The 19,525-nt window shown below is 18.8% G+C and overlaps 3 protein-coding genes across 3 annotated transcripts; 1 reads left to right on the top strand and 2 right to left on the bottom strand.

Moving 5' to 3' along the window:
• Positions 1-6: 6 nt before the first annotated feature.
• On the top strand, positions 7-1,452 carry LOC135145509 (protein SDA1 homolog). Its single transcript, XM_064077633.1, has 10 exons — positions 7-47; positions 100-197; positions 266-342; positions 400-486; positions 539-596; positions 649-767; positions 821-939; positions 999-1,089; positions 1,143-1,214; positions 1,274-1,452. The coding sequence occupies exons 1-10, from the start codon at positions 37-39 to the stop codon at positions 1,397-1,399; spliced, it is 858 nt and encodes a 285-aa protein (XP_063933703.1). The 5' UTR covers positions 7-36; the 3' UTR covers positions 1,400-1,452.
• Positions 1,453-1,474: 22 nt separating this feature from the next.
• LOC135145480 (uncharacterized) lies at positions 1,475-2,944 on the bottom strand. The gene is made up of 6 exons (XM_064077586.1): positions 2,859-2,944; positions 2,479-2,626; positions 2,357-2,424; positions 2,100-2,243; positions 1,906-1,983; positions 1,475-1,848 (listed from the first exon to the last, which is right to left on the bottom strand). The coding sequence occupies exons 1-6, from the start codon at positions 2,929-2,931 to the stop codon at positions 1,475-1,477; spliced, it is 885 nt and encodes a 294-aa protein (XP_063933656.1). The 5' UTR covers positions 2,932-2,944.
• A 12,712-nt stretch (positions 2,945-15,656) lies between these two features.
• LOC135145479 (uncharacterized) lies at positions 15,657-17,715 on the bottom strand. Its single transcript, XM_064077585.1, has 8 exons — positions 17,664-17,715; positions 17,552-17,599; positions 17,453-17,498; positions 17,304-17,400; positions 16,578-16,632; positions 16,458-16,528; positions 16,193-16,252; positions 15,657-15,770 (listed from the first exon to the last, which is right to left on the bottom strand). Exons 4-8 carry the CDS (start codon positions 17,364-17,366, stop codon positions 15,657-15,659), a joined length of 363 nt encoding a protein of 120 aa, XP_063933655.1. The 5' UTR covers positions 17,367-17,400; positions 17,453-17,498; positions 17,552-17,599; positions 17,664-17,715.
• Between the last annotated feature and the right edge of the window lie 1,810 nt (positions 17,716-19,525).

The raw sequence follows: 19,525 nt of genomic DNA, 5'->3' as shown, positions 1-19,525 counted from the left end.
AACAATTTTGTGTCAGATCGCTGCTCACCAGAAATAATGACTGTAGGGTGCGTCGTTCGTTGCGCTCAATCGCTTGCTATATTGAAAATTTTCCTGCAGGATTAACACCATCCGGGCCATCTGCCAGAGAGCGCCGTTGGGGATGACCGACGCGCTTCTGCAGGATCTCACCCAGTATAAAAAGTACAGAGACAAAGGTTTCCCGCTCTTTGTATATATATACATATCATACTTAAGGGATACTTAATAATGGGGCACCCTTTAGGCGTTTCGATTGCCGCCAAAACGTTGATTAATACTTTTAGAGAACTCAATCCCGCTATGCTTCACAAGAAAGATAGAGTGCGTATTACCCCATGGCACCACTTGATTATTTTAATGCGCGATGATGTTTGTTAGGGAAAAGAGGCATCTCTGAATATAGATAGACGAACTGTTTTCCAGTACGGGGAGGTGCACGCCTCCTCGTTTGTGCCTGGCACTGAAGTAAGCCCCGTTAAAAGCATGCATCCATTTCGTTAATTTTTGAGCTTTCCAGCTATTGGCGGACGGCGATCTCGCAACTTCCGAGGACGCCAGCGGTTTTGACCCCCCAGGCAAATTCATTTGCGTGACTCTGGAAGTTTTATGACTCATATGTATATACAGAGGACAGCAGCGACGGTGATTGGATCGATCTCGCCGATTCTGCGGAGGGTGCAGAGTCGGTGGTTGACGCTGTGGTGACTCCTGATATTGAAAGAGCAGAGAAAATCAGTAGCACTTGGGTCTCTTCTTTTACTCTTAATTTTTTTTATACTGCAATTCACTGCATTTATAGATTCTTTCATCCGCTGATTTCGCGGTCATTAAGCGGAAAAGGATGCAGGAAAAATGCTCTGGCGCTCTACGGAAACGTCCTCGTGAGCATCCCATCATCGTGAGCAATAATAACGAAAAGTTTGTATTTTTATTAAAACTTTTATTATCATTAACATTTTATTTTTGTGCCTTTTCAGGTTGACGGACCAAATTATCAGTAAAACTGCTATTGAAACTTTTTATAAGAAAAAAAAAATGAGCAAAGAGGAAAGAATTCAGTCCGTTAACGTAAATAGTAATATTCTTTAACGTTTTTTTTCTTAAGTTTAGTATAAAAAAAGGACGGCAGAATAGGAAGAGCAAAGTTTGGATCCAAAAAAAATAAAATGCGAACAGGAGGACTTTCTAACGCTGTAAAAATAAACAAATTTTTCTCTATGCTAAAATTTTTTATGAAAAAGTTTTATATCAGAAAAAAAAGAACACGAAAAACTTTTTGATGATGCTGAAAAGTAAAAAAGTGCGGTCGAAAAAGTTTGCAGCGAAGTCTCAAAAAAAGAAACTTCGACGTCCCACAAAAAAAAAACCAAAAAAATAAAGAACTTTGAATCTTAGTAAAGGATAAGTTTGTAAAATTTGAGAAAGCTTATTGGTTAAGAAGAAATAATAAAGTTTATTGCAAATTTATTTGTTCAATTTGAGCCCATAAATGGGAAGCCTTTTGAAGTGGTCGCTGCTGATCGCCGCGACGGTCGTCCACATGGCGGGGAGGCGACCAAGCTGGCCAACGAGTTTCGCATTGCTGGAAACGTCGAACCGGACGAACACGTGGAGGGAGATGACTAGGGGCATGATGACGGTTCACTGGTGAATTGGAATCCTTGGAAGCGAAGTTGTTTAGGAAAACACTAGAGGGGCTGCTCTCGCCTTGCTGCCAGCTGGTGACAACATATTGACCAGGAAGTTGTTTAAGGGGGCTTGGATTGGTTAATTTAGGATTGATAGTTTTGGTGTGCGGGGGGGCTTTATATTTTTCATGCACAGCAGCTGTTTAGAATAATGATTAATAAAAATTAAATTAATATTAATATTAATAATACGCACCAGCAGAATTATAATATTTACTTGCAACGCGTCTAACAAACGAGCAATTTAGTAACATCTCAAGTTTTAACGTGATGCCTTTTAATAAAAATAATGAAGTTAAAAATCCGTGCTATAGAAATTTAAAACTAAGTAGGCTCCAAATAAGCTAAAATGGGTAGCAACATATTTCGGTGTCCTAATGGCCCACTAACCGCGAGAAGCTGAGCACCGGCCGCCCAAGTCCGAGCCACCGAGAAACGAACGATCGAACAGCACGTCCACTTCGCATGGCTCGCCTCTGTGAGTGTTTGCGTAAATAGCCACGACAGTTCCTTGAAAGCCGCATGGCACAATTGCTAATAAAAAAAAAAATAGTTTATATTTTTTATAAATTTTTTCATTGTTTTACTTGATTATATTTTTTTGATTATTAAAAACTTTTTTTCAAGACGTATAAAGAAATATTCACCAGATTCTGATATGCATACAACTCTGTCGCCCAATATATAGTGCGTTCCCTTGGGCTCAAAAATAGAACTAAATAGTAATAATAATAAAACAAAATAATAATATTAATAGTAATAATAATACTTTTCGCGGGGGATTAATATTCTTTCGCTGGTAATACGGCGAAACTTTACAATTTCCTGCTGAAGCTTATCACTATTTTCCTTGGCAAAGTAGTCGTCCAATAACCTTTCAATTTTAAAAAGAGTATGCCCAGGCAACACCTCCGAGCCTTTAATAATAATAATAGTTAATAATAATAAAAATTAATAATTAATAAAAATAATAATAATAACGATAGCAATGATAATAAAATAGTAATAGTAATTGTAACAATAACAATAATAGCAATAGTAATACTAACAATAATAATAATACTAATAATAATAATAATAATAATAATAATAATAATAATAATAATAATAATAATAATAATAACAGTAATAATAATGAAAGGTGCAAACCACGTGGTACAAGAGGGTAACTTGAGATCTTTGATTGGTTAAGCCATTCTTTTAACACCTCCAGCACTTTCATTCCTTCTTCGATATTTTCGTAGACGTCCTCAATTTTTAGCTTAATGTCCGGCTCTTTACTAATAAAATAAAAATAAAAAGTTTTGAATAATAATGAAAGAACACAAAATATAATAATAATAGATAATAAGTATAAGCATATAAATAAATGTAATAAATATACAGAAAACCTGCAAACAGCTTCTAAAAATTTAGGAAACTTTTGATAATAACTTTTTAGTAGTTCCACACAAGCAGAAGAGTACTCAAACCTATTCTTGTGCTCTGAAGCAGTTTAAATATATATAATATTAACAAATAAAATAATAGTATGAGTAATAATAATAAATAATAATAGTATTAATATTTTTATATAAAACAATAACAATACTAATTTATGAATAATAATAACAAATAATATAATATAATTATTACTGATCAATAAATAACATAATGAATAATAATAGATAATAAAATCAGTATTCTTACTTAATATTTATAATAATAATAATATTAATAAATAAATAAAATAATAATAAATAGTAATATTATAATTAGTAAATAAATAATATAATAATAATAAGAGTTAATATAAAACAATAATAATATATAACAATAATAACATTAATAAATAAGTAAAATAAATAATAAAATATTAATATTAAATAATAAATAATATTCATAAATAAGTGAAATGATAATAATAAAAATTAAAGAAAAAATAATAATAAAATTGAGGAAAAAAGTAAAAAATTAAATAAATAATAATAAAAATTAATAATATTAATAAGTAAAAAAAAATAATAATAAATAAAATGTAATAAACATTAATAACAGAATTATAATAATGATAAGTACTTTATCAAAAATAATATACCAATAAAACAAATAATAATTGAATTAAATAAAAAATGAGTTATATAGAAATATTAAACAGTTCATGATAAATAATATATCATGAAACAGAGAAATAGAAAAATATAAAAAAATTAATATGTAAAAGTTAATAATAATAAGTAATAAAAGAAATATAGTCATGATAATAATAACACACAATATATATAAAAAGTTAATAATAATTATTATATAAAATATAAAATTATTAAGCAAAAAGATAGTAATAATGACAAGTAGAACAAAAAAGGAATAAAAATTATATAAATAATAAAAAAAGTCAATAAAAAATAATAATAAGATAATTATATTATAAATAATAATAATTAGAATATAATAATAAATAAATAATATTATATAATAATTATATTACAAATTATAATACTTGAAATATATAATATTAATATTTTCAAATTTATACAAAATATAAAAAAATTAAAAGAATAATAATGAGATTATATAAATATAATAAGGGATTTCTATATAAAAAGTAAATATTATTAATAATTTAAAAAGCAAAATAATAATATTATATATATAATAATGTTTCGTAAAATGAAAAATAAGTAATAAAACATATAATAAATAATAATAATCAATAATAGAAATAATATTTTTCTATTAAAGATAATATAAATAACATATAAACTATAAAAAAAATTATATAAATAATAATAAAAAAATTGATTATATTAATTTAACATTTTAACAAAAAAGTTGATATTTAAAAAAGTTAATATTAATAATAAACAAAATAAAGTAATAATAAGATAATATAAATATAAATTTTTTGCTAAAAAAATTAATATTATTAATGATAATAAAAATTTGAATAAATTATATAAAAAAATTAAATATTAATAAAAAAAAATAAGAAAATAATATATAAATTAATATTAAAAGTTAAAATTAATAACAAATAAACTAGGATAAACAATATTTTCAAATAAAAAAATATAATAATAAGTACATTCAATGTAATAAAATATTATTATAAAAATAAAGTAAATATATTTATAAGTAAAAAATATATAATAATATTAATATTCGGGCAAAAAAAAAAAATAAATGTAAATGAATTATAAAAATATTATGCTAATTAAGAAAATATTACTGATAAATAAATAAAATAACATTATACAAAAGAAGTTATTATTAGAAAGCAATAAATAGTATTAATAATAAGAAAATATTTATAAATAAATATGCAAAAAAGGGAATAATAATAAGTAACTAACGATGGTATTTTGCAAAAAAAGTGCGTTGCTGCTTTTTTCTTTCGAACTTCACGCAAAGGCCAATGTCAACCATCGTTCGGCCGCCAGCATGTGCTGCAGACGGAACGGAAACTAAACAGGAGGAGCAGATGGTTTTGATACAACGAATAGGCAAGCCGGACTTCTAAAGTGTTTGCAATTATCATTAAAAAGAAATATTTATTATTCTTGTTATCCTTATTAGAAAAGTGATGTAACACTTACTAGTAAAAAAAGTATATTATTATTACAGAATTAATTATTATTTATTATTAAAGAAAATGTATTACTATCATAAAAGTAATATAGAATTTATTATTATAAAAAGTATAAAAGTATTATAAAATTTATTTATTATTATAAAAAAAAGTGTATTATTATTTTAAAGTATTATAGAATTTAATATTATTTATTATTAAAAAAAAGTATAGTATTATTTATTTATTATATAAGTAAATTATTATTACAAAGTTATTATCAATTTTATAGTTATAAATAGGACATATATTCTTCTTAATCAGTTATTTATTAATAAAATAAAAAATAAATATTACTATAATTGCTTAAAAGAGTATATTATTTATATTGACTACTAATTATTATTATTGTATTATCGTTATTATTTTTTATTAAAAAAGTATATATTTTTTGAATTTATTATTAAAGTATTATAATATTTATTATTTACTATTAAAAAAAAGGGTGAATTATTTATTAGTATTAAAAAATTATTATAAAATTTATATCAATGAGAAATAATATCACATAGTTATTATTATGTTATAATAAAAATATTAATAATAATTATTATTATTTATTATTGAGGTGATTTATTTATATTTATTAATAATTATTTTCTAAAAAATAATACTATTAATAATTATATAATAATAACTAATAATTAAAATTTTATTATTATTTATTAATAAATTCTTTATAAAAAACAGTTTTAAAATTTACTATTGTTATATAATTACTACTAAAAAAAATTTATATAAATTTATTTCTTTATTATTATTATTATTAAAAAATGTATTACCCATAATTATTATAATAATTATTATTAACTTAAAATGATTCATTTTATTTTCTCCAAAAATCTTATTAAATATATTATAAATATTACTATTGATTATCATAAAAAGTGTTTTTAAATTATTATAATATAATAACTTATTAGAGAAAAACATTTTAATGGTATTATCAAATTTATTATTAATTATATCTATAAATAATTATATAATTTATTATTATTAATGTTAAATAATATTTACTATTAAAAAAAATATTAATTATATTATTATTTATTCAAAAAAATATCTTCTACTTACTATTGATTTTATATTATATTTGTAGTAAAATTTGAAAGTTTTAAGATATTCCGAAAAATTCTTAACTGATATATTTTTCTTTATTATTTTTATTTTTCCTTATAAAAAAAAAATTATATTAATACCGTAATATATTTATTATTTAATCTATAAAAAAGACTGTTATTATTTATATGAAAATATTTTTTATAATATTATTTTTAATATTTATTATTTTTAAAAAAAATTTATAAATTATTATTTATATTTGTAAAAAATATATATTAAGGTTATTATAATAAATTAATATATAATATTAAAAACATAATATTATGTAAATTTATGATTTATTATTATTTATTACTTTTGTTAAATATTATATAATTATTATTTTAAATAATCTTTTAAAAAAGTATTTTTATATTTATTATTAAAAATTATATTTACTTAGTTTTTTAAAAAATTATTATATAATAATTATTATTTATTAATTTATTATATTTATATAATTCTAATGATTATTATTATTAATATATTTATTAAAAATATTTTTTGTTAATATTATACTTTATTATTATTATACTAAAAGTATATTTGATCAATTATTATTGGTTCAAAGTTTAATTACTTTATGTATAAAAAATATATTATTTGTATATTTATTATTTTCTAAAGATATTAAAATTAATAATCATTATTATCTTTATTTTTATTATTTTATTAATTAAGATATATTTTTTTATTATAGGAATTATTTCTTTAGTCTTTATTATTAGAATTTTATTTAAAAATAACTTTTTTTATAATTAAAATTATTATTATTAAAAAAAGTATATTACGTAAATTTTTTAATTATTTCTTATTATAATTTATTATTATTTTTAAATTTTAATATAATTTTTATTATTGCTTTCCAGTAATTATTTTTATTTTTATTTATAAAAAAATATATTTTATACCTCAATTACTAATTATTATTAAAAAGAAATAATATTATGTATTTTATTATTATTAGTTTTAGAAAAAAATTATTTTTAATTAGTAATTATCAACAATTTTCTATTATAAAAATAAAATAATTATTATTAACTAAAAAAATATATTTTTAATCAATACTATTTATTATAATGGAACAAAGCTGATATATATTTTTATTATTATATATTAAGAAAATATTATTTATTAAAAATTCTATTTTATTATTATTTATTTATTTATTTGTTCTTAACTATTTGAAAAGTATTATTTTACATTATTACAATTTAATATATACTATTAATAATAATTATCATGCTCACACTCAGTAACCATCATATAAGTATTAATTACTATAAACTTTTAATATTATTACATTTTTTTTCACTGACTATTTGTATAATATTATTTCCACCAAAATCTTATTTTTATTTATTAATATTTTTTTTCATTATTTTTAAATATTATGTTTTATTATTATATATTTCATTATTATAAGTATTCTTTTTTTTTTATTTACTATTATACTTTTTTTTTATCATCCATATGGATTATTTGTGTATTATTATTATATAATTTTGTTCATTCTTTATTAATATTAATAATTTTCTTTCTTTCTTTCTTTAATAAAAAACAAAATATTGGTTCATATTTTATAACAAAATAAAATTAATAATAATAAAATTTACATGTATATAAAAGAAATAATAGAAATAATAATAAAAGACAAAAAAAAATAACTAGTATTAATAACATAAAAAATTTACTTAAACATAACAAGAAATATTAAATACTATACGATTCAAATATTTATTACTTATTATTATTATTATGGCTATTATTATAATTATCTTATTCACTAATATTATTAAACCTGCTCAACTGCCTCAATAGGCCAATAGAAGTCCTCCGATAGGTCAGCAGCAATAATGCTTTCAATGTCAAAGTAACGCACATGGTTATAACGCGTAGAAAATAACGAGAGCGTGAAGTCCTCGTGTACAGCTGCAAAAATATAAAGAAAATAAAAAAAAATTAAAATAGTGAAAGTGATCAACCTTCAATAAGACACATGGCCCCATAGTAGTCCAGCTTTTTCCCAATATAAAAACAGACAGTCCCCACGTGGAAATGGTCGCTAAAACAAGTGGTTGTGCATTGGTATGGCTCGTCGGACAAAATAGTCGTCTTTGATTTTATAATAATAATGAGAGTTTTATATATATATAACGAAAGTATTAGTATATAATATAAAAAACTTTTAATAAACTATATATAAATAAAATTAATCAAACAGTCTTAATTTCATATAAAATTCTAATAATATAATAAAGCTTTTATATATGAAACTAAAATTGTAATATATAATAAAGAAAAACTTAAATAAAATATAAGGATATACAAAATAGTAGTAATAAAGTTTTTATATAAAATTAAAATATTATTATGCAACAAAATAAAATTATATAATAATATATAATAATTATTTTTACTAAAGAAGTTTTTTTAAAAAAAATATATTTTAATAATTAAGTTTTTATATTAAAAAATTAAATATTGAACAGTATAAAAAACTTTATAATAAAACTATTTTTTTAATAAACAATAATAATGCTACAAAAAATAAAACATAATACAATATAAAATAATAATTAAAGAGTTTTTACATATAAACCAAAATATTATATAAAAACTTTACAATAATAGATATAAAAAAATTATGATAAAACTTTTGTTATAATAATAATAATAATAATAATAATAATAATAATAATAATAATAATAATAATAATAATAATAATAATAATAATAATAATAATAATAATAATAATAGTAATAGTAATAAAAACTTGTGCGGGGGCGCTGGTAATATTAGAAAAACTTTTAACAGAAACAAAAGTTTTTGATGAGCGATTGTCTGAAAGCTGAACGCGTGTAGAAACTCCAGAAACTTATAAATATATATAAAAGAAAAAAAAATTAAATAATATTTATTATAATGATAAAAAGTAAAATAAAAAAATATAAAATAATATTAAAAATTATAATCTAATACATATAAAATATAGTGAATAAAGAAACCTTTTCGCGCTTTAATAATAACTTTTGTATGGCCAATATCAACACCTGCAAGAAATATAATGAACAATTCATAAATATGTGTAGCCTATCATTAGCGACCTTTGCGAAGACTGTACTCTAAAGTTAGCAGTTTTGCATCTTTTTCCCATCGCACTGAAATATAATATTATTATCATTAAACTAATTTTAAAATTTCACTATTTTATATTATCTTATTTGGTAATAATTATTAAAGTATAAAAGTTTTTTTTGACACTAAAGTTTCATATTTATTGATATTATATTTACATATTATTAGATTATTATTACTATTATTTATATTATGGTTACTTAATTCAAATATATTACATTTTTCCTCTTCATAATAATATTTATATACATAAATAGCTGAATTCTTAACGTCTTCGGGCGTAACAACCTATAAAAAGTAATAAATGATAACAATAAATTAATAATGATAATGATAACAAAGTTATTATACTTCTTCATATAAACAGCGCGAATCTAGATGAACAGTTTCATTTTTATCTGCTATTCTTTTATTATTCTTATTATTGTTCTTGTTATATTATTAATATTCCTATTATTACGCAACAACGAGACACTCTTTTAAGTGAGGCCATTGAGTATAGCAGAGTTTCCTATAAAATATCAAAAAAGGAATAAAAATTTCAACTCATTATTTTTAAAAAAAAAAGGAAAAATGTCAAAACACAAGTGATTAACTCAAATGAGCCAATCATACAATTGCATATAAACCGGATACTTTTTATCTCAAAAAAAAAACTAATGACGAAAAAAAAAATTAAAACGGTCATAAATAAAAACCGCCAAATTTAACCAATAGGAGAAAAGTATATGCTCGCCATCAAAATTTAAATCTTTTTTAATGATTTATTATTTATTACTTTATATTTTATAAATAAAATACTCCAAGTAATTATAAAAATTGCAGGGTTCATAACTTTTAATTAAAAAGTAAAAAAAAAATTGCAAATATACCAAACTTTATTATTTATTTTATATATAATAACTTTTGATGAAATAATATAATAAACCAATCAAAAAAGCAATAATAAAAGCCATGTGATACTGTTGGTTGGCATGCACGTTTAAAAAACATAAAAAACGAGACCCCAAATAGGCGGTGGCCATGCGGCGAGCCACTGTAAATTTTTCTACGTGTTCAAGTGGCAACGTGATAATAAAGGAACTTTCTAAATAAATTTTCAGTATTTTAAGTTATTCATTATTTTTCTTTACAATTAAATTATTATTATATGAAAAACTATTTTTTACTTCGTGAAGATTGCCCAAAAACATTTACTTTATATGGAGCAGAAAGTTTGAAAGAAATTGGAAGTGTATATAAAGTGGGAAAACCTACTATTATTATAATTATTATTGTTATTAATGTTATCATTATTAGTATCATTACCAATAAAAATCATCCACTTAGCAAAAGGTTTATCTTCGATAGGCATGGAGGCCGCACAAGTAACCTTTACAACCGTAATCAATATACTACCAATAATAATAATAAAAGTTTACAGAAAACGGCTGGACTGGAAAAGTTGGTTTCTCCTTTTCGGTGATATGCACTTGACAATATAATAAATCTTTATAATAATATAATAAAAATATATATAATAATATATTATATAAATAATAATAATAATAAAACTTTTAATATTAAAAAAATATATAAAATATATAATAATATAATTATGTATAAAAAATAAAAATAATAATAAATAAATAAACATTTAAAAAAGTATATATACAAAAATAAAAATAATAAAGAAAAAACTTTGAAAATAAAAAAAATATATTAATTTATAAAAGTTTATAAAAAATAATATAATTGTATATAAAAATATAAAAATAATAATAAAAAATAAACTTTTTTTTTTATAATATATAGAAATAAAATAATAAAAACTTACAAATAAACAATAGTAAATAAAAATTTTTAAAATACAAAAATATGATTTATCTACACTAATAAATTAAAATAATAAATGAAAAAATATATAAAGTTTTAAAAATATAATTATTTATATAAAATAAAAATAAAAATAATTATATGAAACGTTTAATATATAAATATTTATTCATAAAAAATATATAACAATAACAAATAAAGGAAGTTTTAAAGTAATTTTATATATAATAAAGAAAAATAATAAAAAACTAAAAAAAATATAAAAATTAATTTAGAGTAAAAAAACCAGAAAAAGAAGAATTTTCAGGAGACTTGACGACACGTGTCTTTTCTGAATACCTAAAATGTTTCATTTGGCCAATCAAAAGAGGTTTTCCCAAAAAAATTGGGTTTACTCATAAACAAGCTCGTTTCCGGCTATATTTCTTCCATTTTCTTCGGGGGATAAAAATTTCTATTATAATAATATGATATAATTAATAAAAAATATATATATTATAAAACATAATATTAATAAATAACAAGTATAAGGAATAATAAATAATAAAAAATAATATAAATAGATATCAATAACATAAATAATATAATATGTGAATACGTAAAGCGGTCGCATCGCATCGAGTAAAACTTTTTCATTTATAAAAGGAAGAAGAACCTGAAAAAAGTAAAACGCATTATTATTTATATTACTGTTACTATCATTATTATTGTTATCATTATTAAGATTATTATTATAAATTTAAAAAACTCTCTTTAAGTAATAATAATAACTTTTAAGTTTCACTTAAAAAAAAAATAAATATTCTGCTTTTCTTATAATAAATATTTAGTTAAAATATAAAAAGGTTATGAAAAAGTAAAACAAACAAGCGCTTCCCAGTCATTTATTTTGCCGTTCAAATCTATTTTAAAGTCCTTCATAAAAATAATAACGTAAATATATAAAAGTAAATATAATAATAACAGAATAAATAATAAAATATATATACAATAATAATTATTATTATAAAAAATAATAAAACTGTAAAAGTTTTCTCTTAGTATTACGAATATTATTTTATTATTAACTTTTTATATTTCTTTTATTATATAAGAAAATTAGATCAGTCATTATTATTATATTATTTCATCAATATTAAAAAGAAAACTTCATATAATCTTCTTTCCTGTTAACCTCTACAGAATAAGAAAGCTTGTTGAATATTATTACTTATTAATTTTGTTAACAACTTTATATATTTTGCAATACTATGTAAGTTAGTAAATGTTTGATCACAAAAAAAAAATTTATTATAAAATATAATAATAAAACATTTTTATTATTATATATAAATAAAAAAGCTCAAAAGTTTATATATTTATTATAATTAACATTAGTAATAAAAACTTTTATTACTATTTTATATATATTTCATTAAAAAAATTGTAACAATAGTTATAAGTTTAAAAAAATAATTTTTATGTAAAATAATAATGATAAATTTATTTTTTATGAAAAAAAAATTTCCTAACGAAAAGATTTATTATTAAAAATATATAAATAAATACTTATAAAAATTATTATTTATATAATTAATAAATAATTTTAATAAAACTACTTATTAACAGTAAATAAAAATTAAAAATATAATAAAAATACTCATAAAAGATATAATTATTAGTGAAAATTGTTTAAAAAAAAAGATTAGTATAAATAGAAAAAAGTATAATAAATATTAAATAAAAATATAAATACTGAATAAAAGTAGAAAATACAAACTTTTATAAAAAACAATAAAGTAAATATATTTTACATACAAATAAGTAAAATAATAATAACAAGAAAATTTTTTTATAAAAAATATATTGAGAAAAAAAAATTCCTAAAAGTTTTTAATTTAATAGATATTTATTACTATAAACTTAAAATTTTATATAAAAAAAATGTTTATTATTATTAATATATATAAATTAAAAATACTTAAAAAAAAATTTTCGATAATATAAAAACTTAGGAACTTATTAATAAATAAAAGTTATTCATTAAGAAAAAATTTTAAAAATATAATAAATATTAGTAATCAAAACGTTCATAACTGGACATATAAAATAAAAATCAACAATTAACTATAAAAAGTTAAATGTTATATATTTAATAATAATAAAAATAATTAAATATAATAAAAAATATTATAAAAATACTTATAAAGTTGTAAAATAATATAATAACTTATATTTAATTTAATAATAATAAATAATTCTAAATAATAAAAAAATTATAAATATTAAAAAAATATTTTAAAAAGTTAAAAATAATAACTTTTATATTTTAAATAATAAATACTTTCAAATTATATTATCGAAATCACTTATAAAAGTTAAAAAAAAATAATAAATTTTGTGTATTTATTAATATTTTCTTGTATAATAATTAACAGAAAAAATATTATATAAATAATAAATTTATATATGTACTATTAAAATTTTAATATAATAAAAAATAAAAAAAACTACACAATTAATAAAAGTTAATATAGTAATAGCTCTTATAAATTTATTTATAATATATAATAAAAAATAAATAAATAAAAAATATTGGAATGAAAAAATTCATTTTTTTATTTATAATATTAAAAAGTTACCATTTTTAATAACTTAAGCATAAAAAATTAAATATAAAAGTTATTATCAATAAATAATTTTGTAAGATACTAAAAACTTAATAAAAATATTAATAATAAAAAAATTATTACTTTCGTAACTTCAGTTTTTATTATTATCACATAAAAAAGTTAATAGCAATATAATAATAATAAGGGAAATTTTAATAAAACGTATATAATATCAATATTATTTATTATAATAATAATAAAAGTTTTATTAAAGAAGTAAACAATATTAATATTATTATAATAATAAAATAATATATAATTTTTTAACAGAAATTATTTTTATTATAAAAAATATATAAAAACTTAAAAAAGCTAAAAAGTTATTCATAAATATATAAAAATAAAAGTTTTATTAAAAAGCTATAATATTATAATATCAAGAAGTAAATAAACTATTTTAATAATACTACTATGTATATAAAAAGTTGCTATTTTTATATAAAATATAAAAAAGGAATAAAAAGTTAATATTAATATAATAGTAATAATAAAAATAACTTAATAATACAATATAATAGTTTTTATTAATAAATTAGTTTATATATTTATTATTATAATAATAAAAGTAAACCTAAAAAGTTAGTAATAATAAATAAAGTTTTTTTTATAATGAAAAGTAAGTTATAATAATATTTTATATTTCATTACGAAAAGTTTCTATTATATATAATATTGAAAGTAATGATAAAAGTTTCATAACAATAATATTATTATTAGTATAAATCTACTAAAATTTAATAAATAATAAAACTTTTAATATCTTATTATTAAAAAAATAAACAGTTTTTTTTAAAAATATAACAAAGTAAAAAGAAAATATTAATATATAAAATATAGACAATCTACTAAAAAACTTTTAAAAAGTTTATAATAATAATAAGAAATAGTTATATTTATAATAAATAAAAAAAAGATAATAATAATATATACAAGTTTTTTATTTATAATAAGTATTCTCAACCTTTTCAGCTTCAAGTTTAATAAAATATAAAAATAATATTGTTATAATAATAATTATAAAATAAATAAATAAAAAATTAGTTTATTATAGTTGTAACAATAATATAACATTAATAATCAATAAATATTATATATATTAATATTAATTTTTTATTTACACGATAGTTTTCTATACTTCAATATTAATATATAAATTAATTTTATTGAGATTGTTATAATTGTAATAAAAAATATTTTATACTATCTCTTTACTTGATAGAATGCTTTCTTCATAATAATAAAAAGTTGTCTGTATAATAAAGATAGTAATATAGTAAGCAAACGTTTTCATTCTTAATATAATATAGTTTCTACATAAGAAAAATTATAATAAAATAACGCTTCTTTCTTTGTATAACAAAAAGTTTTCTAAATAATAAAAATTATAATAAAATAATGTTTATTTCTTTATATAATAAAGAGACTTCTATATTAATAATTATAATAATAATAATAAATAGATAAGATGTTTTCCATTTAATTTTAATAATAAAAGTTATTACTTATTATTATAACAATTATTAATTTTTTAAAATAATAAATACATAAAACAATTTAATAAATATTAAGTTTTCTATATTATAATTTTATAAATATTATTAATAATTATTAAGAATATTATTGTTTTGAGTAGTTTATTTAAGGATAAACAATACTTTTGGATAAAAATAAGAAGTTTCTGGATGAGACTCCATCAGCACGTGAAAGCAGGAAGGGACTAGCGATTTACTTTGAGGAGGCAACACAGCCTTGAAGAAAAAGTAGAAATGATAAAAATATGGAAAAAGTCTTATAATAATATAGAGTAAAAGTAATATAAATAATAAATAGAAATAGAAAAAATAATAATAATAATAACACGCAAAAAGTAATATAATGATATATAATATTAATAGTAATAATAAAAATAATATTAATCATGATATGCAAAAAAGTTATATAATATGTAATAATAATATACAAAAAATTATAATATATTATTCTAATAATAAGAAAAAAAATAATATAATATTAATATAATAATAACTAAATAATTTGCAAAAAATCGTGTAATAATATAAAACAAACAGAATAATATTATATTAACAATATAAACACAAAATAGTATAGCATAACAATAATAATAATAATAATAATAATAATAATAATAATAATAATAATAAAAAGCAACCATAAGTTGTTCGAGTGGGGTAAATGGAGAACCAGTAATAAAGTTAAAATCTACTTGCTTCTGTTTAGTTATTATTATCATTATTATTATTTATCGCATAATTTTAAAAAATTCTACTAGAAAATATTTTTTAAACTTATTATTCATACAAAGCTAAAACTTAATAGGCAACTCTTCTAATATTTATCATGTATTGTAAATATTTTATTAACAATACCATTATAAATATTTATATTATTAATTATTAATTATACATATCAGAAACTTTATAAGCTGCTATTTCTGTAGCAAAAGGAGCGTAATGTTCGGGATAAAACCAATTCCACGAAATCACGCCTAAAAAAATTCATATTTTTAAAATTTAAGGGTGAAAAAAAGTTATTACCGGCATAATAATAATGCAAAACCCACTGAATGCCTCGGAGGTATTCATGAACCATCTGAAGTAAAATAAACCAATCAAAGGGAAAATAAATATTATTTTCTTAGCAACGTTAAATAAAAACCATGAGAAACCGAATATATTTTCATACATTTTTTAGCAAAGTTGTTACAAATAAACCAATGAAAAGAGGAATAAAAACAATATTAACCAATAAATTTAAAAATAGGTAACTGCTTTTTTATAAAGTTTGATAAGAAATTTTTTGTCCAATAGGAGGACAAAAATTTATTGTTCAAAAATATTTCCATAACAATTTGACCAATAAAAAAAGCAGTAATAATATACTTTTACAAAAATTACATAAACTTAACTTTATTTATTTGTTAATTGTTTAATTCATTAAAAAAATATATTTAACCCAAAAAAAAAAAGACTAATAAAAATTAATGAAATAAATAAAATTAGCATCAAATAATAAAACTCTTAGTATATTATTGGCTATGAAAAATTTATATTCATGCAAAGCAATAAACAAGAAATTTTAATAAAAAAAATTATCAATAGTATTAATAATAAATAAATATATGTAAATAGTAATATAAATAAAAGTAACCCAATAAAATTTAAGAAAATTGTTTATTATTACTGTTGCTCCTACAATAACCTTTATTGGATAATATTTATTCACTACAATTATTAATTATAATTAAAATAATGATGATAAACATTTTCAACGCGTTTATAATTTTCTCGAGGGGATTGGCCAAGCTTTTCGTTATAATACTGCATCCTCCAGAGGGAGAAGTCATCATCTTGTTTATCGCTAAAAAAGTTAATGATAATAATAATCATAAGAATCATAATAATAATTTTACTTTGCTTCCTTGAACGAATTGGCCACTTTAAAAATTGTGAGAAGGCCTGATAATAATAATAGTAATAATGAAAATATTTTAATAATAAAATTATTTTACATTCATTTTCTGGTTTTTTTAAATTGTCGCTCGGTTCACTTTCCCACGCTAAATAATAGGAGATAATAGTTCTTATTATGATGATAATAACAATGATAATAATAAAGTTTACCAGTTTCTTCACAAAAAAAATCTAAAGCAATATTTTGTTTTTCATAGGTTTCTCTATCTATAAAGTAAAAAATATAAGAAACTCTGATAATAATAATAATAACAGTAGTAATAGTAATAACCAAAATCAGCAACAAAACACATAAACTTAAGAAAAAGTGGAATATTCAGAACGCCATGTTCGTTTAAATATTGACCCTCTTAATAATATACACATAAGAAACTCAACTTTACCAAAAATATATATATTCATAAAAATTACCGCAAACCAGAAGAAGTTTAGAGTAACAATCCATTAGAAACTCAATACCGTTAGCTGCAATATGAAGATGTGGAAGATGCGGGAGGAAGTCGTTCCCAACAAGAAAACATAATAATATCTAGTAAAAATCCGATAATAATAATAATAATGATAATGTGTGCATTATAGAAACTTTTTTTAATCCTTAAGAATAATGAAAAAGAAAAATAAAAGTAATAACAAAAATAATAGTTAACACAAAAAAATTTTCAACCAAATAACTTTTTATAAGTAAAATATAAAAGTTTAGTAGAAGCAATAAATATAATAATAAATATAGACATATAAACTTTCCAAAAAAATATTTTCACAAAAGTTTTTTATTGATCTTAAAATAATAAATAAAGTATAGAAAAAGTAACGAACATAAATAAATTAAAAAATCTATTAAATAATAATATAAAAAACAATAAAAATAATTTCTTTTTTAATAATAAGAATTATTGAAGACGCAGAAATTTATTATACTAAAAAAATAATTTCAAAATTTTGTTTTGATAAATAAAATTATAATAATAAATAATTATAAAAACTGTATAAACTTTACAAATAACTTATATATGTAATAATAATAAATAGTTATAATAATATTAACTTTATAAATATTAAAACAAATTTTTTTCTATTTTATTTATGATATAAAAGTATAATATAATTAATAAAAATAATAATAAAGGTCGTATAAACTTCAGAATTAATTTTGAAAAATAAATAATAATAAAAAACAATAAATATAAGAATTTTTATAATAATCGTTATTATGATGAACGCATCAACTTTTATGAATACCAAAAATATTTCATAAAAAGGTTATTATTTCTTTATATGTATAAAAAAATATAATAATAATAGAAAACTTGACAATAAACTTTATAGTAATAATATGATAAACCCATAAATGTAATAACGCCTCTAATAATAATAAAGATAATAATAAATCCAGCCGTCTAATATTCTTTTAAACTCGATTTCAATAAATTTTTATAAATGCCAAAAAATATATTATTTCTTTAATATTGAGAAATGTATTATATAAAAGTAATAACAAATAATAAGTATTAAGTAGTGGATAATAATAAAGGTCATTTACAAGAAACTTATAAAAATATAAAATTAAATAAAACAATGAACATGATTTCTCTAATAATAATAATAGTTATAATAATAAACATAATAAATAATCATAAGAAACCCAGTCGTCCAAAATCCTCTCAAAGTCATTATTACTGAATTCAGCCACACAATATTCTCGCAGAAGACTCAAATGCAGTAATATAAAATTATCTTTCCCGACTTTTTTCCTATAATAATGATAAACCAGAACTTTTTACCAATAGTTTTAAACATTTTTATTTATTATTTTTTATAGTTTGCCTTAAAGAAGTTTATTAAAAAATAATATTTTATTGTATGGTAATGAGAATATACTTTAGGAATAATTCTAATAGTTATTATTAGTTAAAATCATTATTTATTATAATTATTATTACGTTTTCAAACTTTTCTTGGCTTTAGAAAACTTTATCTCTTCTCTGAGCAAAGCAAAGCAGGGAATATGCGAA

This window comes from Zophobas morio, unplaced genomic scaffold (assembly GCF_036711695.1).
Source record: "Zophobas morio isolate AGI-343-1 ecotype UQ-CSIRO unplaced genomic scaffold, CSIRO_AGI_Zmor_V1 ptg000155l, whole genome shotgun sequence".
Classification (NCBI taxonomy): domain Eukaryota; kingdom Metazoa; phylum Arthropoda; class Insecta; order Coleoptera; family Tenebrionidae; genus Zophobas; species Zophobas morio.
The sequence above is the reverse complement of the archived record's forward strand: the minus strand, read 5'-3'. Positions and strand labels throughout refer to the sequence as shown.